This window comes from Paralichthys olivaceus, chromosome 4 (genome assembly GCF_024713975.1).
Source record: "Paralichthys olivaceus isolate ysfri-2021 chromosome 4, ASM2471397v2, whole genome shotgun sequence".
Classification (NCBI taxonomy): domain Eukaryota; kingdom Metazoa; phylum Chordata; class Actinopteri; order Pleuronectiformes; family Paralichthyidae; genus Paralichthys; species Paralichthys olivaceus.
The window spans coordinates 16,067,047-16,093,511 of NC_091096.1; the positions used below are offsets into that span (position 1 = coordinate 16,067,047).

The 26,465-nt window shown below is 42.7% G+C and overlaps 1 protein-coding gene across 5 annotated transcripts in view; it reads right to left on the reverse strand.

Annotated features, from left to right (window-relative positions):
- Positions 1–26,465, reverse strand: part of arb2a (ARB2 cotranscriptional regulator A) — a 150,384-nt gene that overhangs the window by 28,181 nt on the left and 95,738 nt on the right. For all 5 annotated transcript variants that reach the window (XM_069523913.1, XM_069523914.1, XM_069523916.1 and 2 more), the window contains exons 9-10: positions 22,126–22,242; positions 14,347–14,431 (exon numbers count right to left, since the gene is read on the reverse strand). In XM_069523913.1, the coding sequence (XP_069380014.1) occupies positions 14,347–14,431; positions 22,126–22,242 (202 nt within the window). The remainder of the gene's footprint in view (positions 1–14,346; positions 14,432–22,125; positions 22,243–26,465) is intronic.

A 26,465-nucleotide genomic window follows, 5' to 3' on the forward strand; every position in this document is an offset into this window, starting at 1 on the left:
CAACTATTAAATTCTAAAAAGCTAATTGATTCTGGTAATTCTCAATTAAAAATAACACATGTGAGTCAGTTACAGTATAACATATTTTAAGAATTTATGAGCTATTTTAGATCTATACATAACGAAATGTATGGTTAAAACATGAACAGATAAATAAGCGCACTAGCAAAGAATTATGTGAGGCAATTTTGCCAATAATGGTTTTGAATTTACAATTTTACAAGCTCATTTTTTCATTCTTATCAAATTATAACTGCGACATTTCTATATTTAAAGTATATCAGGTAATGAAAACACACAGACACACACTCCATGCTTGTGGAAGTAATGCATTTGAAAAAAGATTTAGCTGAAATTGTTTTTTGAAATTAAAAACAGTAGACTACAAATGAGGAATGTAAAGAGAAGAGGGACATGAATAAAGGTTAAATAAGAGGTAGACATGTGCCAAAGAAAGAGAGAAGCTTTTGTCACTAGAAGTCCTTTGCTTCCAAACAGACTGCAACACTCTGACAACAATTTTCAGTCTGTGTCAAGGGTGCTGCCTTGTAGGGGAGGGAGATAATACCAGGAGAGAAACCCTGCAATCCCAGCTCAGTATACCCTCCACTTTGAGAGCTATAGCTATTTCTTTTTAAATTGGTAAAGAAAAAACTGTTCAAAACTGTCTTGCACAAAATTTGTTGTGCATTGTATAAGGAAACTTTTTCTATGAATCTCATTTTGTTGAAAAACTTTATGTACATGTAATGACCAAAATATTTAAAACAAGATATGTCAAAATATTTTAGTTACAGAACAAAAACGCAGGAATAGTGACCACAGGAACAATGATCAATTTTATGTACATATGAATGTTTGTATTCTCGTTGATTACCTACTTCAAAATCGTATCTAATTGTTCAACATAAAAACATAAATGAGAAAATCCCATGAACATTTTTTGATCATCACAAAAAAAAAATCACCTAAATCAATCACCTCTTAATCTATTTTGATTAAGAGGTGACTGATTGGATTAAAGATAGCACTGGATTAAAAAAGACTAAAAACTCAAAAAGCATCCCACTGGTTGTATGATCATAAGCCCAGCCCACTGCTTTGACAAATCAATTTCAATACATCTCTGTTTTGGTTGTTATGAAGCCATTTCTGAAATACAAAGAGAAGGGGGGGGGGGGGGGTTCTAGAAGGAGAAGAAAGGGATAAATAACAAGGGGTGGTGGAAACAGGCAAGCGGTGGACCTCAGTTGAGAGGTCAGAGTGAAGGCTGTGCGGCCATGCCCACTGTGGGCACTCAGCTGGAACTAAATGCGGACGTCAAGACGCCACCTACTGCCAAGGACCTCTCACCCTGCTGCGCTTTCTCTCTGTCTTTCTGCCCGGGCTTCAACAATGACTCACTGGCTAACCCCCCCCCCCCCCCCCGCCCTGCATCCCCCATCCAAACTGCCACCCAACTCCCCACACGCAACACCCCTACTCCATTTCACACTCATTCATTCATTCAGCCTAACATTTTCATTACTGCAAACACAGGGACAGTGGGGTGGAGCAAGAAAGTGAAGGATGGGGGGGTGAACAAGACCCAAAATATTACTCGCATTTACATTTTCACACCCATTAGGGTGATTGGATGGTTATGGGCATGACTCTCAGGGACGAGAGGGACAGAGACAATGGGGACAGATAGCTTGGTGTCATACCAACTCGCACTGTCTCTCTCTTTCTCTCTCGCTCTCTCTCTCACACTCACACACACACACACACACACACACACTTCTATCTTTGTGAAGACCCTCACAGACATAAGGCCTTCTTTACCCATTAATGCTTTTATAACCATCACAAGAAAATGTCTAATTCCAACTATTTTTAGCAGTTGGAATTAAACATTAATTCCAACAGTATGAATTCAACATATTTCCAACTTGAACCAAGGTTTTTCCCCCCTAGACCAGCCCTTATTGTTAAGTTGAATGTCCACAACAACATAGAAATCTTGTTGTGGACACTCAATGTCGAAATACAGTCCCTAACTCCTTATTCAAGCCTTAACAGCTAACCCTTAACCTAATCCTATTCCTAACCATAGGAGCAAGTCTTAACCTTGAAACAGTCTTGAAAAAGTAAGGACAGGCCAAAATGTCGTCACATATCCCAAAATATCCTCAGTCTATAAGGACTATGCTCAAAATGGTCCTCACAAAGATATAAGTACAAGTATCAAGTATGTACACACACACACACACACACACACACACACACACACACACACACACACACACACACACACACACCATCTGTGAATACCAACACATGAAGGAGCAAATCGGATTACAGTATGGAGGGAGACAAGGAGGATGATCCAAACACCATAATATCATTTCCAAGAAGGGACAGGGACGGGGCAGGGTGTGGGGCGGGCAGGTGTGTGGTGAGCTGGGGTGAGGGGTTTACTAGGGGTTGGGGAATGGACTTAATTGGTCAGGGGTCAGACCTACAGTGCAGTGATCTAATGGCTGTCTCGTTTGTGCACCACAGCTTAGCTCATGTTTTCCTGAAAACAAGATACAGAAACTAGGCCAGGATACAAGAGATGAAAAGCACCACAAATAGCACAGTGAATAAATGAAATGCACCAAAGTTCAAGGAGTTCAAACCTTTTTTTGCAGCAGAACCATGTTTATCTTTAGCTCCTTAGAGACCAGAGCTATTCAGAGGAAATTATTTGATATGTAAGAAAATATAGAAAATCCCTGATTACAATTTATGAAACACATAACATCATACATGAATCATGTCATTTGTGAATTGTGCATTATTAATCATGGTTCAAATGTCAGCAATGAGGTTGGATTTGTTGGTGGGAATTTTGCCTCCTGTTGTGTTTAGGTTAGAGGCCAAGATTGGACATGAACCTTATGATATTGTCAACACAACAACAACCGAGTGTCAGCTACGATTAGACCATTGGATTAAATACTTGGTGGACCCTGTCATTGGAAAGAAACACTTTCATATTATGTTTATTATCATGTGATTTGTTGTGTATTCAAAGAGATTATGGTTGCATTAGAGGATTAGAGGTCTTTTAAGGAAAAAGGAATGAATGCACAGTGACCCCCACACCCATCCATACGCACACATATATTCACACAGAAAATTCACACCAACCTCGCCATATGTGAAGAGATTACAGCGTGATTTCCAGAAATGTAGTAAAAAACAATCCATTTCTCTCTCATTTGTCTGTACATGCATTCGCTTCCATGTTTATTGGTTTGAGGGTCTGTCTGTGTGACAGAAAGAGGTTGATCCTGGGGCCACAGAAGGTCAGGAATGCCAAGCATGGGTTTAAGCTGTAATGTAACATCTATGTCAAGAGCTTCATCGTGTGTAAAACTAAATCTCAGAGTTGGGCCGGGTCGAGTAGGAACTACTGAGATAATCTAATATGAACACATTCAGCGTGGTCCACAGGAGCCAGTCTGACATGTGACTGGCTGCAACACCTCAAGGTCAAAGGTCAATACAGATTTCAGCAAATCTGAGCAGGCACGGCATGAGCTTATATTCAGGGAGGGGAGGGGGCATGGCTTGGCCTCCAACCCTTACCCGTTAAGACCCTTGAAGTTTTTTACCCTGACCTAGACTTGACTCCTTCATCTGGGATGTTAGCTATACTAATTACTGCCTGATAGCCGCCTGGTGCCAAACGCAATTCACTTCCCCCTGATTCTCCTCGACTCCGCTCCAACAGCTGGTGCCAACCTCACTTAGCACTCATGAAGTGTTTCAGACACAAAGTATGAGCCCCCACCTTTCTTCTGCTCTGGCAAGCTACCTCTTTTGTTTAGGGTTTTGTTATCTGGCCACATGTTGTTCAGAGGGCTGGGTTCGGGGCAAAGGGTAGTTGCACTATGTAACATCAGAAGGTCGGCTGGCATGCTCTCTGAAAGAAAAAGCATTTCATAAGCCAAACAAAAGGGGATTAGAATGGTGCCAAAGATGGAATTGGGATCAGAGCACTGACCCTAGCCTTTTGCATCTCAAGGTTAGATTTAAGACAAACGGTCTCATCTGCAGTTGGGGATTCTCTTAGTGTTTGAACAAAGGGCAAGGTTGGGTGAAGGTGGATAGAAGGAGGGGCAGAGCTGCAGAGCTGCAGAGCAGTCAGACGACTTGAGCTTGAGGATGGGAAAGGGGAGTCTCTCTCACTCAGGACCAATTTATTTTCTCAATGCCCTAAGGCCCCCCTGTCCTACCTAGTGGCGCCCTCCACTACCTAATCTGCATGTCTCCCACTTGGCCTTAGACCCCCTTCACTGCCCTGTGGGCCACTCACACATCTCACTGCAACAGCTAGTCCTATCTGGAAAACCAGAGCGGGCAACGATCAATGCGAGTTTGTCTGTCATTATCAGCATGTGGGTGTATATGTGTTGTTGGGTGCATGTCTCTTTGAGGGGGTGTATCACTAAGTGTGTCTACATGTGTAGGGCTATCTCTGAGCATGTCCGTGCACATGTGAATCTGAAAGCATGCATGCAGTTGTGTGTGTGTGTGTATGTGGAGAGGAGGCCTGTCCATGTTGATTAGATAAGAGGTGAGCCCAGCAGTAGGAGGACATGCTGGCTGACCAGCACACTGATGCAGAGGCAGGGGGAAGGCAGGAGCGGTGTTTTTCCGCAGGCTCTGAAGTTTAGCCCTAAGAGGCTAACAGAGGTGATAGCCAGTCTGACTCTAGGTCACCCAGATAACATGTCTACACATCCAACATTCCTCATCTTGGGTGAATATACACCCAGTGTGGTTGAGTACATGTAGGGATAGTTGCAGACATTCCTGGGTTAAGGCTCACCCAATTAAACAATATGGTTGAACATGGCCTGTAACAGATGATACAGTTAGAGAGCCTCAGGAGAATTAATCCAAGGTTAGGTTTAATAGTATGGACAGCAATGACAGGAACTGATTCTCCAGTTCAGGGTTCTGCCTATTGTGTTGAGCTTCACCAAACATTGAATAAATCGGGGAACAGGGGTTTTTGTGCAGCAGCGGTGGTGCAGCTTCAGGGTTCTGTGGACTCAGTAAGTCTTTACAAGTCACAGCTGAATTACTGCCGGTCACTTTTGCAATTTCAGAAAGACAAACTGCAACCAGAATCGCCACAGGCCAAGCAAACAGCTCATTCCAAAGAGGTATGTTTGGAACGGCCACTCCACTAGTGTCAGTCAATTCAGCATAAGAAACAAAATCACATCAGAAGACCGACACAAGTGAGACCAACATAAATGTCAAAGCAGTTTTTTTGTAAAGAGGTTTGGTGGTAAAACAAACCCACTAAGTTGCACACTGAGGAAAACCTGCTATACTGCACTGCACCAATGCTTAGACTCAGAACCAGACCGCTTTCAGATCTGGAGAGTCAGCTGACACACAGGTTAAAGGTCACGAGGAGCTGTCCAGAGCAGTGACAGGCCAGCGACGGTCAGGGGATGTTGCTGGATAAACGAGAGAAGCAGGAAAAAAGGGTTGAGGATTAGGAGCCATTGCATCAGTGAGGGATCAGCGCAGCCTATCTCATTACTCTCGAGACAATAAGCACAACAACTCTCCAAGCACTTTATAATTGCTGCTTCCTCGGCCACAAACAAGCTGCGTCTTTTACTTGTGTTTATTGAGTCTATTAGTATTATTCTACTCTTCGGTGCTTTCACTGGGAAAAGAAAACATCATCCTCTAATTGCCACATTTCTTTAATACTAGCGTACATCGGTTTCACGGGCGGTTTCTCTCCTGTCCTGGAGACGGCTGGTTAATAAAGTTTTTATCTGTCAACGAGGAGCACTGGGGAGGATCCAAGGTCACTGCTGCATATTCAAAACCTGGATGGTCGTGGAATCTACCATCACTTTTGTTTACATAATTACAGAAATAAGATGTAATTTTCTTCACTGTGCAAAAAAAGACAAATTTAAATTAAAATTTGAGCCTCATTGTGACTCAAGGACTTTCAAGGATGAACGTTCTAATCATCTCTTTGACAATTTTATGCATTCTAAAGATATTCTCACAGTTTCCACATTTGCTCCTTTTTTATTTCATAAATTTGATTAAAGGTGCATTTAATTATAGGCTTATTGTGCAGAAGAGAAGCGAGGGGGTAACATTGCTGCCACGATATATCAGAGAAGTTTAGCTAAACAGGAGCAGTGGGTTTAAAATAGCAGGAGAGACATCTGAACCCTTTGCTCTCACATGCTTACAGTGTACACACACATCCCACTGACATATTAAATTGATTGGCTTTTCCAGATGTTGAATCTCAGCATGGGTTCTTTGGTCCAGCAGTTGGGCATAAAGTGTGTGTGTATGTATTAATTAACAGCTAAACCTTATGAACTGGCCCCATGAACCCATAACAATTTTACATTTTCAAAGAAATGTACAATTGAAGATCAGTAGAATAAAAATCGAACTAAAACACTTGTTGACATTATAAAATCTAATCAAGAGTGAAGAGCAATATAATTAAATGCCTGAAGTTGCTATATTCTATAATGTTTGCAGCGTATCCCGTAAGTACATGTACTACAGCATGTCATAACTCATTATATTAACCTCTATCTGCTCTAATTTAATTTATCCTATTAGCTAATTTCTCCTACCTAGTGGCAACACCTGCGAGGACTACTATCTTTACTATCCAACATTTATATTATTGAATGTATTGAATGCAGAACACAAATTAAAAGTAAAATAAATAAATAAATAAAGCTGTTATGAAGGTGTTACGTTAACCTCTGTGGCTTGTTTATCCTCTCACAGACAAGGTCAATGCCAATAATGATGAACAGTAATATCAGAGTGGGTATTGGTACATGGATAAAGACACTGTGACACTTGTTGGGTGGCAGCTGATGACTTGTTAATGGCGGCACGGTGATACCGGGAGACTATGGGATCAAGGTGATTCCTAAGAGTTATAATCTTAGCAGTGGTAAGGATTTGCCGTGCCCCACTAAGGCTTACTGGATTAATTCAACACCAGGGACTGCACCTAAAACCGGCCTCCTGCCACAAGAGCCCAGGTTGTTATTATGGAATTTTCTTGCTTTTTGATGACACCACAAATAAAACTGGGAAAGTATAAGAAACCCATGCAGCCACGTCCGTTTTCGTCCTCGATCTCGTTGATGCTGCAGCCATCGAATGTGGTATATGCATGGTTTGTGTGTTCTTTTTTTTCTAAGTACTTTGCCACATGTCGAGGTCAGGGGTAAAGGCTGGGAAGATTAGAGCCTATATTGACTCAATGAGAAAAGGCCATATGGGCAAATGAGATCCATGTCCGTGAAGCACTAATCTGGGGATGTCCTCTGAGTGACCAAGGATGGACACTACCCACAGCAGCTAAGCGGCTTGGGGATTCAAAGCAGCCTGTGGCCTGCTCTACTGTACCCTGTACATTAGCTCCCCCATCTGACCCTGCATACTCAGAGAGGAAAGAGCCTGGCCTCTAACATGAAATACAATTTATAAATAACATCAGGAGTAAACAAATACACAGAGGGAAATTTCCTGCATGTGGCATGAAGAAATGTTGAGAATAAGCAAAGTAATTTAGTTTCTAATATGTTTCAGACAATCTCCCGGTGTCTGGACTTTAATACTTAAATTATAAATCAGTTGGACTAAAGTCAAAACATATACAATAAATTGGCTTGTATACTGCGGATACAGATGTGTTTGAAGGGAAATAACTTCCAACGAAAGAAATATGTACAGTTATTAGCACATGAGCGAATATAATTCTGGGTGTTTGCCCCATAGCAAGTAAATGTAAAAAAAAAAAAAAAAAAATCATAAATAAAGCAGTAGGAGGTATGGCGATCAGTAAGAGAGAGGAAAAAAAGTTGAGATAAAACAAGAAGGCGGGGGTATTTATGAGAGATTCTGTCCCAGTGATTGGCTGCGAGGCGGGTAGCAGAAGGACAAATGGACAAATCTGAGGAGCTAATAAGAGTGAATACGGAACAGCCCTCATGGGCAAATCTGGCACTAAGATGATAATGAGATTATAAAACCCCACTATATTGCAGCAAATTGTATAAGTGTTTCATTGAACCTTGTTGAACTTTCATTTATGCATGCCAGGCTCTTTCCCTTTTTGTCTCTCCCCTTTCTTCTTTTCCCCGGGATGATGGGTAGAGTATGAGAAAGGAGGAGAGGATAAAATGCCTCCTGGATAGAGTTTACCTAGTGCAGGGGTGAACTGAAGACCACAGACTGGGCTTTCCAGACACGCTTCTAGTTAGCATAATCACAATAGCCTAAACTGTTAAAGTGCTCTGCATATGAGATGTGATTATGAATCGAACTTCACATTTTGTCAGGATGCCTGCGTATGTCTGATACATATATATATATATATATATATCAATAGGTAAATGTAGCTGATGGCCAACAACAGCAGCAACGGTAACAAACCTGCCTTTGATATTTTACAGTGGATTTAAATCAACCAATTTGAACAAGATGTGAAGTGTGGGTCGCAAACAGCAAGTGCAAGTTCACCAATTTAAAAGGTGGGATGCATTCAAAAAAGCTGAAAATTCATCAATGTTAAATCATTTCTTTGTTTCAAATTTTGTTTTAAAGGACAAAATATTTGAAAAAATATGTTTCCAGGACAAGATAAAATCAAAGCAATTTTTTTTTCTGTTTTTCCAGGTTTTCAAGCTGCCCTGACTACTTTTTTGTGCTTCCTTTAGTTGAATGCAAATCAAACAATGATAGTTTGCATGTAATATATCACAAATATGTTGCCATAGTATGGCTTTTAGAAATGTCATGACTCAAATAAGACGAGCAACACTCAACATTTCATACACCTCACATCACTGCTGAAGAATTATATCACGCTCAGCTTTGACAAGGTTGTATAATCATTAGCTTGACATATTGATCAACTTCATTTCTTCCTGTTTGTCAGTTCAGACAAAGAGATGGAAACACCCTTGTCTTGGGCGTGCAGTAAGGGCTCGTCTATCGACTCTGTCAGCATATCTTTGATTCTGATCTGGATGAAGATGGTTCAACACAAAGCAAAGCACTGGAATAGATCAATAAACATTAAACAATAAACACACGTCTAGAATTGAATCAAAGTGATCAGGTCTTTGATCCATAAGAGATGGAAACCCTCAGGACAGAGAAGATTGCCCTGTCACTACGGGACAATGCCTTGACCGGACACTAGACTGAGGGCAATGTTGCATCTAAGACATAAAATCAAGATTCGGCACAGGAATCCATCAAGGCTGGCTCACATGTTTTCTACTGATTGTTACTGCAGAAGAACCTCATGTAATGGTAATATACGCCCATCTAATCTGTTCATTTTCTATGTAGTTATGCACTGATTCTAAAATTGTCCTTTATCAAGTGTCTACATATAATGCATCCAAAGATGAAATAAATAAATACACCTGGTCAGAGACCCTGTGATATAGTTCATCTTGGTTATTGTAAAATCAAGTCCTCTTTTTTTTCCAGAGTCCAGGTTTTTGTTGTTGTTGTTTTTTTTGAGTGGCTGAAGGTTTAGTCCCCTTGGTATTGTCAGAACATGAAGCTTCTGAAACTACACTTGTCCCTTTAGAGTCTCGAAACACAAAACTCAGTAGGAAGGAAAAATAGGGAAATATATCAAATAGTATACTCATGTCAAAACGTTACTAGTTCCTCACAAATAACTAATCCCAGACATCAGGATTTTCCACAACACTGTGATAGTGTCATCACTGTGACCCACACAATAGCCTGATCGAAAATCAGTGGATCAAGGTCAAAGGTTAGGGTCCAGTTCACTAGAGTTTACCTGTCTATTTCCTGCAACACTAGCACAACGTGTGCCAGTCAGACAAAGAAAACACTCTGACACATTATGTGAAAACACACACACACACACACACACACACACAGCCACACACACACACACACACACAGAGAGACTCATGACAGACAGACTCATGTGATCTTCCATTGAGACAGCAGACTTCCACTTTACCAAGCTGAAAAAACAGTGGTCGGAGGGTGTGAGGTTAATTTGACCGGGCCTGAGTTTCCTCTTCAAGAGTTAAGTAACACAAACATCAATCAAACAGTGTGTGTGTGTGTGTGTGTGTGTGTGTGTGTTTGGTAAAGAGGTGCAGACAGCTAGAGGTGTTTCATGGTCAGCAGAGCATGGATCAGAGAGGTGAAGGTAACGGTCGAGTCAAACCTACAGAAGAACGGAGTAAATTCACAGTAACCACGTGACTGTGTGTTTGTGTGTGTGTGCTGTGTTAGCCTGTCTCATGCTGTCACTGAACTATGAGCCTTAGGGAAAGAGAAAGGCAGAGTAACCTCACTGCGCAGGAGTTATTGGCATTTCATTAACACTATTCCGCCAGTTTTTTAGATAATTATTTTCATTCAACATACCAAAATCAAGACGTCCTTCCGACTAAATCCGCTTTTAATTACGGAAAACTCAGTAGGAAAGAGAAAAGTGGGCACTTCACAAAAGAACATACAGTGGTGTTTTTATGTTGTGAAAGAAAATGAAAGTGAGTCTCTTTCTGCAGTCCATTAGGGTTAATTACAGCCTTGTGTTGGGATGCTTGTAACAGAGCAGGGTTGGTAATTAAAGTACAGGTAAGACATTAACTTACTTTTGTTAGCCATTAATCAGTGTTTACCTTCAGAGAGCTCTCCCTTTGTAATTAATAATCAGCCTGGACAATGAGTAATCACCCAGTTGTGTGCACGTGTGTGCGCTTACGTGTGTACATATGTGTGTGTATGTGAATGTGTGTGTCAGTTATTAGCAAAGGGAGTTTTCCCACCTTTGAAATAGCATCTTTACTGATCATCAATCTCAACTGGAAAAAAGTCAATAAATTGAACAACAAAAAAAGAGGAGGCCGTTACAAGAATTTTTTTTTTTTTTTTCTCTCTTTTCATTCATCTATTTGTCGTCATTGTATTTCACCGATCTTTTGTTTATCTTGGCATCTAAACAGCAGCGTAGCTTTAGAATGATTACATCTCAGGAAGGCCTCAGTATTGCCACTTAACCAGCACCCCACTGACTAACTTTTTTCTCCGGCAGCCTTGAAGCTACTACACGCACGCACGCACGCACACACGCACACACACACACACACACACACACAAACAAAGGGAGATTTTCCAGCAGGAGATCGGTTCCAGTTTATCTGCATATTTAGCCTGTGTTTGGTGTGCTCCTAACTGATAAAATTCTGCTCGTGTGCCAGGCCACTGCCAAACGCCAGAGCAATGACCTTCTTTGGGGGGAACAAATTCCTTATGCATGATGGCAATAAAGAACTGAGTGAAAAGAAGAAAGATTAACAAAAAAATAAATAAATAAAAGGAAAGAAAGAGGGAAGCTCGCCAGTGAAATACGAAGGGAATGGGTCCAGGTTTTATCACATTTACAACAAGAAATGGAGTGTTTAGTAAACCCCCACACTACATGTTACTCTCCCTACTACTTCTCTCTGGGTCCTTTCAGTCTGAGAACCATGCTGGTACACTGCCGTTGCTTTACAGATGATTAAGTATAACAGACAAGCTCTGCATCCACTTCTCCCTACCTCCCTCTGCCAAGACTCTACCAGCATGGAGAACATAATCATCATATCATCACTGCACCACACAGGGAGACAGGATGCAAGCGAAGGAGGGGAGAGGCACACATATAGGAAAAGTCGGAGGCAGAGCGGAGTAAGGAATGGGAGAGGAACAGATGCTGAGACACAAAAAAAAGAGCAAAGGCAAGACTTGTCCTTCAACCCATTTTCCCATCATGCTGCCTGACCAGTCCCAGTGCCCGTGTCTAAGCACACATCCAATACTTTCTTAGCCTTAAGACATCTTCCTATGTGTGTCTGATCACATGCCATTCTCCACAGCAGCTGAATCGCCCCGGGCCCGGCTCTGTCTGGCTCCACACAAGAGCAGCAGATCACACTGCGATGTGTGTCTGCATATGTGCATGTACATGCATGACAACAAGGAGTCACCGGCCTGTTTTCTACTGCTGTGGGACCTATGGTCAACCCTGATTACCCCCACCTACAGAGACACTCACATACGCCACCATAGCAACGCAGACAACAGCAGTCATGGCGGCACAAGAGGTGACTGCTGGGGGCAGTGTGTGTGTTGATTGAAGGGCTGGGCCTCGATGCCCTGACAGGCTTCCCTCAACCTTCCCTCAACCTCATCACCTCTGCTGCTCTGCTGTGACTCTCGCCACAATTGCTGCTGCCTGTGAACCTGCCAGGCTGCCAAGGACACAAAGACGACAGAGTCAACCTTTGACATCGGAAGCTGCCACCAAAAGACCAGAGACAAGCTGAGTTGGCAGCTCTGTTAACAGGCCAGAGACTCAGATCTTTTCAGCTCGGTTAAAGTAGCAAAAGTCAATAGAGCACAAGTCAATAGTGCATACATACAGATGGACGCTGTGTCAAACAGGTCTGTGTTAGGACAATGTCAGGCATGCCAGCAGTTTCAAAAAGTAGACCTGGGTATCTTGGCTCAAAGGTTGCTGCTTCCCGATCGGCAGCAGTCACAGAGAAGAGACATAAAACATCAAAGTAAAAAAACTGACATTTGAACATGAAATACAATATGGGTTTTGTATTGAAGGCTGGATGACATTTAAAGAGCTGATTCACTGGTAGATGTTAAGGCCACCCACCCACACAGTTCCATGTGGAACATGGTGTTTCAGTGAGCTGAGATGAGATAGCAGTGTTTGAGATGTCTTCGCCAACACGTGGAGCATGTGTAAGATGGCCTACAGATTCCCCCTGATGTCAATGAGGGGCTTTGAACAGAATAAAATCTCAAAGCAGGATCTGCTGAACCTTATGCGCACACATGTAAAAACCAATGCTTAAACATAACACCTGCACATTTACTTATTTGGCAGATGCTTTTATCGAAAGCGACGTACAAGTGAGGGAGAGTACTAAAGCTTCAGGAAAGTAGGAGACCTTGAAGTAAGGGCTTAAATCTGACAAAGTGCAGGACATCAGGTAAAGAGTTGGGCATGTTAGGGTGTTAGAAGAAAGTAAACAAGACAAACGGATGCTTTAATAACTGCAACATATATTTTGTTTCCTGTTTCCAAGCTTGATATTCCATTTGTGTCTCTGTGTGTGTGCCTGTGTGAGCATGCCTGCATGTGGGTCACTCTTCAAACAACACTGCAATCATCATCTCTTATCAACGGTCATGTCGAGGATTACAGCTTTCATCTCTAATCCAACATTAAGGACACATTCTCATGATGGCCGTGACATCATCAAGGCCAGTCAACCAGCGAGAGGGCACAGGGACAGGAAGCCAAACACCACAGGAGAGGATTAATGAATATACGAGACAGAGTAGATGATGAAAAAGAAAGAGGAAAAGGGCACAAGACAAAAAAAGAGACAGAAATAGAAACAAAATCAAGCGGCTCATTTCTGTAGTGTGTGAGAGACAGCCTCTGTTTCTGTGTGTGTTTGTGTTTCAAGATAATCTGCCGCCGCTTCAGTCTCTCTGACAATGATCCCTCTCAATCAGCCCTACCAAGACCTGCAATCTACCCAACACCCACAATCATGTGCGCATGTACACAAATGTGTCCACACAAGCATAGAAATACATGTACACACTCACATACGCGCACAAGAACGAAAACCATCAACACAACACGCTGACTGAAACCTGATAATCTGCAGATGTGCACCACTGATGAACACATAGAGCACAGATCTATAACAAACACTGTGGAATTTATTTGTGCTCATGTGATTTGTAATTTCTGCTCTGCACATTTTACAGTAGAAACAACAACCTGTTGTGAAGTTGATATATTTTGCTCTAAACTATGACCAGAGATATAGTGCTAAAATTGTTTTGCCCATCTTTGTCTTCCAGGGGAGAAATCACTATTTTCTTAAGGTTATATTTAAGGAACTTATAGTAATGTTTTTTGAACATTTAAATATATATATTTGTATATGAGTGACCATGTAAATCAGCAGTAAAAACTAATTTCATTTAATTTGACGACAACATCAATGACCATGGTAGTACCAGCCATGATCAACTTTTCTTCTCTGACTGTAAACCTTTGGCCGTGCTAACTACTGTGCTTGGATTACTATATAATACGATTGTATTTACACTGAGAGCAACCAGTTATGCTGAAGTAGAAACTGAGTAATCGTGTTGTCAGTGTTGAAGTGTGTTTATACACAGTTTGTTTGATACCTGCAGAGACTCGGGGGCAGTCTGGCAGCATGGGATCCAGCGGCGTGTCCAGAGGCTCTGAACTCGATACCCAGTTACAACAGTGCTGAAGGAAAAAACAGGGATTGCCAGTTAAAAACTCAAAAGATTTCTCATTATTGCTAAATGTTGCTTCTACAAAAGATTGTAAACACTTCCACATAGATGACTCCAGGCATATGAAGGGTTTGTGATTGGGAAATTAATATGTGGCATTCTCCAATTTAATTCCCACAAACACACATGTATGCTCAAAGATGGAAACACAACAGGAGGAAGGATTTTTTTCTTTTATCTCCTCCTGATGAGCAGCATTTCTGTACTTCATGGAAACAAAGCAGGTTTAATTGAAACTCAAAGTAACATTGAAAGAAGAAAAAAAGAAACGGACAAGAAAGGAAAGCGAAGGAGGCATGGGAGACAAAGAAAAGGGGGACAGGTGGGGGAGCAGAACGGGAGGGACCATGAGCGAGAAAGCAGTGTGTGTATGAGCGTGTGTGTGTGGCTGAGAGCGATGGGTGGAGAGGGGGAGGGAGGGACGGAGAGAGAGAAATAGAAAGAGAGACAGCAACAAGCAATTAAAAGCTCTGTGACATGTTGCTCAGACAGCTTGGCGTTTGTTTGTGGTGGAGAGCTGAGGCCTTCTACCATGGTGGATCAGTTGGTGCCCTGGGGGAGGGCGTATGCCCAGATTGCTGACCCATAACCCCCTGCAAACACCCCTAGTCCTCTCAAACCCCCCTGTGGTTGACAACTCTACTGTCAGAAAGAAGAGAAGACCTCTTTATCCACTTTTTGCTGTCTTCATCTCCCTGCCTGCGTGGCGCCCCCTCTTTCTACCTAGTAAGTTATTTCAAAGACATCCTGGTTACACCAAATGTAACTTTAATGAACCATGTCAGTTACTACTAATACTACGAAACAGCTTTTGCTTTGAGTTTTCTTTCTCTTGGTCGACAGAAGACAACATATCACCGTGCAATGTGGATCGGTATGCTCTGGCTTGTAAGGCTAGTACAAAAACAAGGGAAAAGGGAGAGAGGGAAAGAGGGAGGGTGACAAGGAATGCTCGGAGAAGACGTTCCCCAGATAAGATAAAAGTTCAATAGAAGAAAGAGAAAATGTAAAGAGATTAGAATGTGCAGCTGGCGTCCTTCTGAATCATTCCTTATCTGCCCTTGTTTTCCTTTCACCCTGGCCCCCGACAGCCATTACAGTGTTGTGCATGTTTGAGTGTGTGTATGGTTGTGCGCTTGTGTGCGTGGGTCAGTGATTGCATTGCGGGGGGTCTTCCTCAAAGATGAGTAGTGTTGTGAACCCTTCAAACACAAAAACACACACGGAAAAGCACAAACGCGCTTGTGCATTTTTGCCCTCAGCGACCCTGACTCCCAAGGCCCTGACAGGGGAGGGACTGGATAGATAAATGTGTGAAACCTCTCCCACTTCAGCCACATCAAAACACACACACCTACACACATGCAAAAAATCCAGGGCCACATCACACACACACAGATAGTTTTATAAATAAATATGTATTATTTATTGGTTCTGTTATGATTGCTGCGATTAACAATAAGCAGGTTACCCCCCAGCTCGTTTGTTGGTTTGTATGTTTGCTAGTTGACTATAAATAAGATGACGCAAAAACTGCTGCACGGATTACAATGAAACTTGGTGGAAGGATGGGGTGTGGATTAGGGAGGAAACCATTACATTTCAGTGTGGATCCATTAATATTTCTTGCATGCACACTGAGGGGACTGATATTTGTGTGAAATTTGGTGCAGCTTGACTGAATTTAAGGAACTATTGGGCCTTGGAGGAAGAAATTGCTCTACTGCGTGCCATTCATAACAACGGGTATTGCTATTATTATTGTAATTATAACAACTTATACATTTATAACAATTTGAAAGTGCTTAAAGTACAGCTATATAACCGTTATATAACTGTACTTGGTCAATCTCTCCCCCATTCCTCTCTTTTCAACCCATCCTGGTGGAGGCAGATGGCCGCACACCCTGAGTCTGGTTCTGGACTGTTTCCTCTCCACTGTCACCAAGTGTTTGCTCAATTAGGGAACTGTTGGGTTTCTCTCAACCTTGCTCTGTAAAGTGCTTTGAGATAACGTTGCTATAAAAATAAAATTGAATTACACAGGGACACTGAACATACTTGATGCCTAATTGAGGTCCATAAGCTTCTGCAGCGACGTCAAACTGAGCATCTGTTCAGACCTGGGATCAACATGCGTCTTGCATTTGATGATGCGCTCACAAGTGGCCAGCTCTAAGTATGACAGTTCACACCTGGCATTAGAATGCGCCTCCGCTATCGTCCCGAGTGACCAATTGTGATCAGCTCTCACATCCCCGCTCCATATGCAAATAAACACATACATAATTGCTGTTAGCAAAGACAAAATGTCTTGTTTTTTTTTAAGTCCGACTATGACAGACGGCTCCATTGTGTTTGTGCGTGTGTGACAAAGGAGGAGAGAGTGAGGGAGTGGGACAAGGAGGGGCCGATCGAATCAACGTGCACAGGTCTACAATGAAATAAGGTTTTACTTTATTTTAAACTGTCAGAAATATTTAGAAAATCAATATGATGATTGTGCTGTCGGCCACAAATAAATGAATGTTTGGGAAACAGTGAGAAATTAAAAACTATTTTAATTCATCATGAAGAGGCAGCAGGTCAGAGGACTGAGTAGGTGGTCCTTCAACGTGGCCCAGGACACATTCTTGTACACTGCTAAAAGAATGAAGGCATATTGTATATGGCCCAGACTAACACTGAATGTGCTGGGTGATTGGATCTCAATGCGTCCTGGGTGCACTCACAAATGTTAATGCCACATTCGAATATTGCTTGACCTGTACTTCATATTTTATCCCGAAGTCATATATTTCCTAAAAGCTTATAGAGAAATATAGAAACTCATTACGCGAGATGACTATGATGAAACATCTGGTCCATGTAATCCTTATCAAATATGATCAACTAAGTGTCCAGAAACGTTTGATATTAAAAAAAGTTTGGCTCAAGTGTGATCCATTGCTGTCCAATCAAAAGAAATGAAAATGAACCAAAGTACAGATCTAACCTTCTCCACTCTCTTCCTCTATATTTCATTTCTTCAGCCCTGTCAATCAATAGTGTGTGTGGTGCGTGGGAGGGAATATAGCATACGAGGAGCCAAAGAGGTTATAGACAGATCAGCAGAGACACGAGGGGAGGGGAGGTGGAAGGGAGGGGTTCAGTGTTGGGGGAAGATGACAAGTCATCTCGGTAAACAGTAGCATATTGTGTATTTTTAGATCCTCTGCTTTGCCCTAGATGTGCTCTCCTCTGAGCCTGGGCTTGAGGGCAGAGCGGTGTAGAGCGGCACAGAAGCAGTGGGGCTCCTTGACTGCTACATCAAGTGTCTCATTGTATCTCCTTTAATTCATTCAGTCTGTCTGGAGGAAGATGTCAGCTGGGCTGTGGCGCAGGGGGTTGAAGGCGGCTGGAGAGAGGGGAAGGAGTGGAGTCTTTCAAAGAGCCCTCCTCCCTCACCCTTCATCTCCTCCATCGCCACCAATGGAGGCAGGGAGGCCGGGGCTTGAATAGATTTGTCAAGGCAACCACGTACATGTGCACACACACATACACACAAATGCACGGAGCGCACAGCCCCAGTTCTGCAAGCGACCGCAGGCATAACAGCAGTCACATAAAGGCGAGGCCTGCTGGCTGGGATTAGAGGAGGCCGATGTGACAAAAGGATGGCACATCACATCAGCTGCCTCTGACGCAGAGCACCATCACTTCAAGCAGCTCGTCCGCTGATCAATGGCTCCACTGAACTAAAGGCAGACAGCGATAAACATGTCAACACATCTGATGCTAACCCCGCACCTCTGCTGCTCTGTGCATGTGTGTTTGGATTGCCATTGAATATGCACACACACACATTCACTAGCATACCCATGCACACACTTAAGCCAGACACAATGCCTTTCATTTTACTTAGAGCAGTTATCAACTTTATCAAGTACAGAGTTCTTAAAGACCTTAAAAAGGTCAGTTAGAGGTTAAGGCTAAGTGCTGATTGTAACCAATGGGCAGCCAGCATGGTGTGAGAGTGTAAATGACAAGCAGGTGTCAGATACACCCCCCCCTACCTGTGAAGGATGCTTTTAAGCCTCCTCCATTATGTGTATATGTGTGTGTGTGTGTGAGATCCACCACCTGCTGCCTTCTGCAAGTCAGAGTGGAAGCCTCACCACTTCTTTCACACAAACACACACGCACACATGAACACACGCACATGGAGAATAATGGACACAATACGCTGCACTCAGCTGATGGTTGGGGATCTAATGGAGCCATCACGAGGACCAAATAGGTCTCCTGTAGGTGTCCACATCCACTGCACAGTGAGTGTCGCACGAATACACACACAAGGCCTTTAAAAGAGGATGTGTACTCTCTATCCTCCTAAACCTGCATTAAAATAACAGATAACTCAGGTTCCATGAAAAGACCCAGATTATCAATTGTAGAAATCATAAAGAAGGTGACTGAATAAATAAATATCTTACAGAATGATTTCGTGATAACTTTTGTAGGAAACTATATATTTGAATACACAAATTAAAGGTAGGATTGGTAAATTGATTCTGAAACACTGTCCCAGGACGATAATAAACACAACGGACCAATTGAAATGACTGGTGTACATGTCTGTCACTAACCAACCTGCCTGAACTCTCACAGCGCATCACTGGAGTCAGAAGTTAGCAAACGGGAAACAGGAAATGTATGCTAATGCTTTTTTTGGGCGTGTGGCTTTGAGCAGCAAACAATTTATCGGTTGAATATTTCAAAGTGTATCCTGCTTTTCCAGGCCTAGCTTTGAATACAATCTGTGTAGTACATATATTTTCAGTTGCTTCTGATTGAGTTTAATGGTAAAACAGTTTCGCCACCTCTTTTTTTCTCGAAACACATAGGACCAAGTCCCATGATAAAACCGTGCCAAGAGTACAAAAGTCCCCTGAACCATAACACACATGACAGTCTGCAACCTAACTTCTCAGAAAGTAGTAGTTCCGAGAATCAGTTCTTGCTCCGTCTCTGTGTGTCTGTATCTCCCAACTCATCCAGTTGCTGTATAATCTCTATGGATTAGGATGGTTTATTCATGACCATAGTGTACTCTGTATGTGTGAGTGTGCATGTGTGTGCGTCTGTGTGTGTGTGTGTGTGTGCGCGCTCTGGGCAGGCCACTAGAGTGTGACAGCAGGCCAGCACGGTGACAGGAGACACCTTGGAGACTGTGACAGGCTGCCAGCTGTACACCATCATTCACATTTCTCTCTCTCACTCACTTCTCCTCACTATGCTACTCATCTATCCCCACATTCATCTCTTCATCTCCTCTCCTCCATCTGTATTCACTCCATTCACAGCCTACCTGTCTTTTTGTTTTTCCTCTCCATAGGGTAGCTATGTGCTTTCTCTGTGGCAGTCAACAGGATTTAAATAATTGAACATTTCTCATACTTTATTTCGATGAGTATTTTCCATCTCTGCCATTCCTTTTGCTTTTCTCTCACCATCACTCTTTCTTGCCCTCCCCGGGCAGTGACGTCACTTGGCCCTCACCTGACCCATTTGGTCTGTATAACATGGCCCAGCAGGTGCAGATCTCTAAATCCCATCTTCTCTTTTTTTACTCTCCTCTTCTCATCTCTCCATCCCACCATCTAGTGACTTCTTGAACCCTGGAGGGAGGGAATTATCTCCATCCGATGAGAACAGAGCAGTTCACTGCTGGAGTGCCTCGACCTCACATGCACACCTTCGTACGGGCACCCACATTTATACACCACCCAAAGCATTACTCTGTATCACTGCTAGCTCCCCTCTGTGATGTGCTGTAACATCCAGCCCTGCCTGCTTGTGAGTGTTTGCACTCAGTGTGCTGGTCTGCAAGTGTTGCTTATATTCAAGGGTTATTGATAGAGAGATCCTTTAAAATGGAGCACTATGGGAATTGATGTTGGGTCTTTGGGTGCTCATGTGTGATTGTGTTTCACACCGCACCAACAGAGGCATGTGTGAAAATCAAAGTCAAACATGAGCCGACAATAAAGCGGTCAGATCAGTATTTATTACTTCCATGTAGGAGGTTATGTTTTCTTCACTGTCTGATATTTAGCAGGATTACGCGAAATCTACTGAACAGATTACCACAAAACTTACTGGAAGGATGCAGCATGGGTCAGGAATAAACCATAACATGTTTTCTGCAAATCCTGATCAGGGGGTGGCTTGAGTGTTATTTTTTTTTCAATTATCTTTAACATTGTGAGAGAAGATGTCAACATTTTCCCAGTTTTCCAAGAGAATAATTCACAGATCTTGATTTAAAACATCAGGAATCTTTTGGAGACAGATAGAAGCCTTTTATAATTAGGTGCAAATCCAAATAAAAATGCAGATCTAGTGAAATTAAATGTGGTGTCATAGGGGGAACATTGGGCCTTGGCAGAGGTATGCACTCTCTGAGTGTTATTCTAGATTAAAACATCTAGCATATATACAATTGTTTTAGAATTAGCAACAAGTAGTGAGTCCAAAACAAGTTGGTGGTGTGGTGAATAGAGGAATAAAAACAGAGGGATGCATGCACATGAAACTTAGAGGGCACAACATAGGTGTGCCACTGTTTCCCTCTAGAAAATGTCGTTTAATTAGGCAAGCTCATCTCTTAACTCTGCCTAAAAAGGACTGTGGGTTAATGAGTACGACAGAGTGCGAATCCTTGCCTGTCCCCTGCCTTCGACTGGACAAAGAAGGTTATTTCAGATTTATTGTTCTGGGTAATCATCACAAATAGAAAATCACTTAACATTCCAATTATGTTGTGTCGCACACATCCCTTAGATGAATCAAAAATAGGAGATGCCAGACAAGGAGAAGGGGGCCAGTGCAACCTTGAATCCCCACAACTCAAACCAACATACATACACATACACAGATGAGCGACACACACTTGAGCACACAAATCAAAGGCGTACACAAAAAATGGAGGAAACCAGAAATAGCAAAAACAAAAGGCAAGGGACATAAAAGAGAAAGTAATACAGATAAAGGTGTGTGTGTGTGTGTGTGTGTGTGTGTGTGTGTGTGTGTGTGTGTGTGTGTGTGTGTGTGTGTGTGTGTGTGACATTTGCATCTCTGGCTCTCAAGCACCTCTGGTCTTGGCTAGTCCTCATCAGTATGTGCATACTGAGTGAGCCCAGGTGCAGCGTATGGCACAGAGGTCACATCAGAAAGGGCAAGTGCTAAAATGAAGCTAACACAAATGCACGTGCATCCTATCTCTCAGGCTTACCCATGAGCACACATGCATGCAAGCTAACACACATATGCATGGCGGGCCACGTGCACGCGCACCAGCGAGGGTTTACCATCTCAGTTATTCATTGACATGCACCCAGGAAGAAAAAGTGGGGGTCAAGAATAGAGGGAAAACATGCAAACAATGGTTCTCTATGACTTCTAAGGCTTGCTGTTGGTCAGGGGTACCTGTGTAGGTCAGCAGAGTTGTGCAGTGGGAAATTAAAGAAGAGCATGAGCCCGAGCGACCTTGGCTCACCTGGGTGAATTTACATGGAAGCCAAGGAATTGACCGCGGTACCTCTCGCAGCATATTTGTTGCCTTCAGACTGTGTATTTGAGCATGTGTGTGGCTATATTCACCTGCTGCATCCAATCCTGTGTGCCTTTGCTGGTTTCCTGAAGCCAGATGTTGTGAGCGGAGTCGGTCAGCGCCACGGCACACACTCTGTTCTTCACCTGCATTTCCCTCTGATTCATCTGCCACGAAAAAGCAAATCAGATTCATGTTAGTCACCCTCCCAGGATGTTAATGACACAGTCGCTGTTGAGGAGTGTCCGGGTAATTTCACACAACATTTGAACGACAGAGACCTTATGCTGTAAGAGATATAATGACCTCTTTAGAAATAAAAAAGCATCTTTTTCAAAGGCATAGATGAGAATAAAACCATTTTAATATGAAATACCCATTGTGTCAGTAGATACTTGCCTAGTAAAAATTGTATTCCCTGCATAATACACCCTGTCAGCCTACTCCTCGGACCATGATAGGACTGGCCCAGTGGACAGCTTTGTAACTGGCGGATACAGATTCAACCTGGTGTGCCGCATAATGTTATAAAGTGAAATATGAAAGAGCTGCTCCTCCATAGCGTGTCCTTGTCACGTCCTGTACAAATGTCCTTCCCTGCGCACGTTCAAATACCTCGGTCCCCATTCTTAATACCCTTTCCCTTCACATGTCACAGAGAATATGGCATCACCAGGCCTGTCTTCCTATTCCCCTCTGAATGTCAACGCCAAGGAAAATGTCACACAAAGGACTTGTTACTGGAGTACAATAGACTTCCCACACCGCTGGACCTACCCCAAGGAGTAGCACAGCCAGGCGCCGGGAAGGAGTCGTCTCACTCTGCTTCGCTTTAAGATAAAACGCGAAGAAAAGAGAACAGGACTCGCTACAATAGGTTAACAATCACTTACTGTACAGATTTAGTGGCACTGGGAGAGAGACTGGTGGACTGGGGATGGCCACAGTGCTGTAAAATCGCAGTGTGTGGGTAGTGGGTGTGTGGTCATTGACACTCTGTGCTACAGCTGCACAGACCAAATGCTACTTTTAACTATATTAGAGCTTCATCTTAAGTGTCATCTGGAGGGAGGGAAATCTTGGCAGTGTCCTGGACTACTGGACTTCTGGTGGGCTTAAAATAGTGGTGGTGTTTATGGCTCAGTGCCTGAGAGTAAGACTAGTAATTTGTTGGGATATCTAGGTAATGTTTATGCTAAGGCAGGGACCAGAATATGAGGCATTAGTTGGTACTTGTATTTAAGAACGCTATTCGCCTCGTGCAATAAGCTCAAGTGTAATAAAACAAAATGTGGTACGAGTATAAGGCTGCTTTTTGGGCTGGCATAGAGGGTTTAAGCCGGGGGTTCAGTGGGAATCTGTTTCTGACACTCAGGCTGTAGCAATCACAGAGGCCAGCTCTGGCTGGCGGGCTGTACATCATAATGACAGTGGGCATTTGAATACATCCTCCCTTGCCCGGCCAAATTAAAGTGGGAGTGTATAGAGATAAATGGAATCTATTAAGGCACTAAGGACTCATACATCATTCAGCTGATAAGGCTTCCACCGGCGTGTCTTCACCATGGTGGAGGATGAAGCAGAATGAGAGGGGAGGTACGGCCACAAGCATAAAGAAAAAATAAAGTGCACATCTGTAGACGCAGACAACAAAAGGAGACAGACACTGCACATGTATGCGCAGACAAATTCCCCCGCTCACAAAAAAATCATACAATGGCATACAGAGAGAGATACAGACCCCTTGCTGTACTCCCTTCCTCATCCACGCTTGGTTGAAAAGCTTTCCTCTGGCAGAACTGGGCCCGTGGGAGTAGCAAAGTCAACCTTTTAAAACTGGAGGTGTCAGTCAAGGTCTTGTTTTCTGGTGCTAGCCAAACGGGCCAGTCCCTGAGCATAGGGGCTGCTAACAGAGGCCAGGAAACAGGAGACAGTAGACTGACTGCCCGTGGAAAACGCTGAGCATGACTTCAATCCGCTCAAAAAACTTCACACAAGCCGAGGGACGAAACATTTTTGTACTTTCCAAGTGGATAAATGAGTCTCTACTTGCTCCTATCAAATACGGCCCTTCAGATAATTCTTAGGTTTGAAGTAAAACGTAGGTGTCCTTTACATGGTGGAAATTGCTGGTATATTAAAACTGTGACTAACGCTCAGCAACTTGTGCCAAAGTATAGTGTTTGCCAACCTGCCATCACTGACAGGTTGTTTAAGTCTATCTTTGTTTAAAGCATTTTGACATGCCACTTTTAAAACAAAGTACTTTGGAGAAATAACAAAGGATATGCAGATAAATGGAGGCAAAGACACAGAAGAGGAACACTGAGAACGACGACCAGAGCAAGTGTGTGTGTGTGTGTGTGTCTGTGCATGCCGTCGTGTGTGGGTACACACATGGATGTATGCATATGTGTGTAGGACTGAACGTGAGCAGATACGAGAGAAGTGCACAACAGAAGGGCAGTTTGGCTGAGAAGCGGGTGAATGATCGACAGCGGTTAGACAAAGATGGAGGCATGAACAAAGAGAAATGCACAGCTGGTAAGGTGGGAGTGAAGCTTGGTTGCGGATGGTGCTGGGTGTTTTAGTGTAGAACCAAAATACCGAACTTAAGTATTTAGACAGTGCGTGGTTAAATGTGTCTGTCTCTTCAAGCCGACAGATGACTGAAGACATTTTTTTCTTTTTTTAAATTGGGATAATGAGACCTTTGGAAATCCAAAAGCAGTCATTATAATTGATTCGATTCAACACCACCGGATGCTCTTTGGTAAGAAAAAACAAGTAACATATTATTGATTTGAATACAATGAGAAACTATTTTTTCTCTGCCTTTGTCTAATCAACTTTCGTGCACAAGTTTCTGTGTGATTTGCTATTCAAAGATATGCACGGCGTGTTGTGTATTTGCACCAAAGACGGATGGAAATAACTCTCACCAAAGAGAGATGATGCCTCGACCAAAGATTAAAGACCAAAGAACTCAATCTTCCCACCCTGGCTGTATAAATCACTTGTCCTGACAGTTGCCACATTGCCAACACACATATGGTTGGCTGTGGTAACAGTTGGAGTAATAGGTTGACAAATAAGGACTTCAGAAGAGAGTGGTCTGTGCTGTGTGGCCTTCAACCACAATAATTTTGACACCACTGGTTCTTGTGTTTTACAAGCCACAATGACAACCGTGGATAGCTGCGTGTTGAAAGGAAAATCTAAGCACGACTATGTCTTTTGCTCGGTGGGTGATACTCATGGTTATCTTACCAACCTGTTACAACCATAAAGCCACATTCTCCCGAGAGAGTAAGCTCTTTTTAGTGTATGAACTCATTGTGTTGTAATTTTTTACACCAATGTACCCTGTGAGTTAGTGTTAGCCATCTTTATCCAGAACGTTAAATGTGCTAATCCACTATGTAACCACAGACTGCAGCTTTAACAAGGAAACAGACCAGCTGTTGTGATCAGTCTTGTATCGGACAGGGAAAAAAAAAGAAGAGAAACATGTGGAAATACTTGTTGAGCTAAAACCAACACACAGATGTTGAGACATTTGCTGCGTCTCTGCTGGCCTTTCCTCTAATGCTAAAGCAGCTGGATATGCAGAGTAAAGGCTCGGGTGGAGCTCGGACATGGAGGGCTTCAGGCTTGTAAAAAAGAAAAAAAGAAAACTTTTAGAAAGGGCAGTGGAAATGCAGAGGGTTGAAAGAGGAAGCTGAATGGACATCAAAATAAATTAGGGGACTGATGAGACATAGAAAAGCAGATGTGCACAAGAAAGAATATTTAAGATTGTTTTTTGATCTCCAAGAGGAAAATAATCATTTTACTTGACCCACTACACATGGAGATCAGACCACAGGGTGAGCTTCAGAACAGCATCCCTGAAGCAAGTGCACGGTGGCCCGGAGCGCTCAAATCAATACAATTTAAGAAAAAACCTACACATGCAAATGGCAAAAATATCTTCATCAATTTCGCAACACATGCGCTGCAAATACCCACAACACAACCAAAAGCTCACAACATACCCTAACAGTAACAACACAACAGAGTACTCGCAACATACCCAAATACGTAACACAACCAAATACTCACAATACAATCAAATATTCACAACCGAGTACTCACAACATACCTAAATACCCACAGCACAACCAAATATTCAAAACACAACACAATTCTCACAAAACTAGTGAAGTATCCATCACTTTTTTGTTTCCCCTGGGAACACTTCTGTTGTGCTGAGAGTATTTGGCTGATAGTAATTGGTTGTATTGCGAGTACTTGGTAGTGTTTGGTTGTGTTTTAAGTATTTGTTAGTGTAGTGTAAGTGCTTGTATGCGTTGTCAAACACATAAAGATGTTATCTCCAGTTGCATGT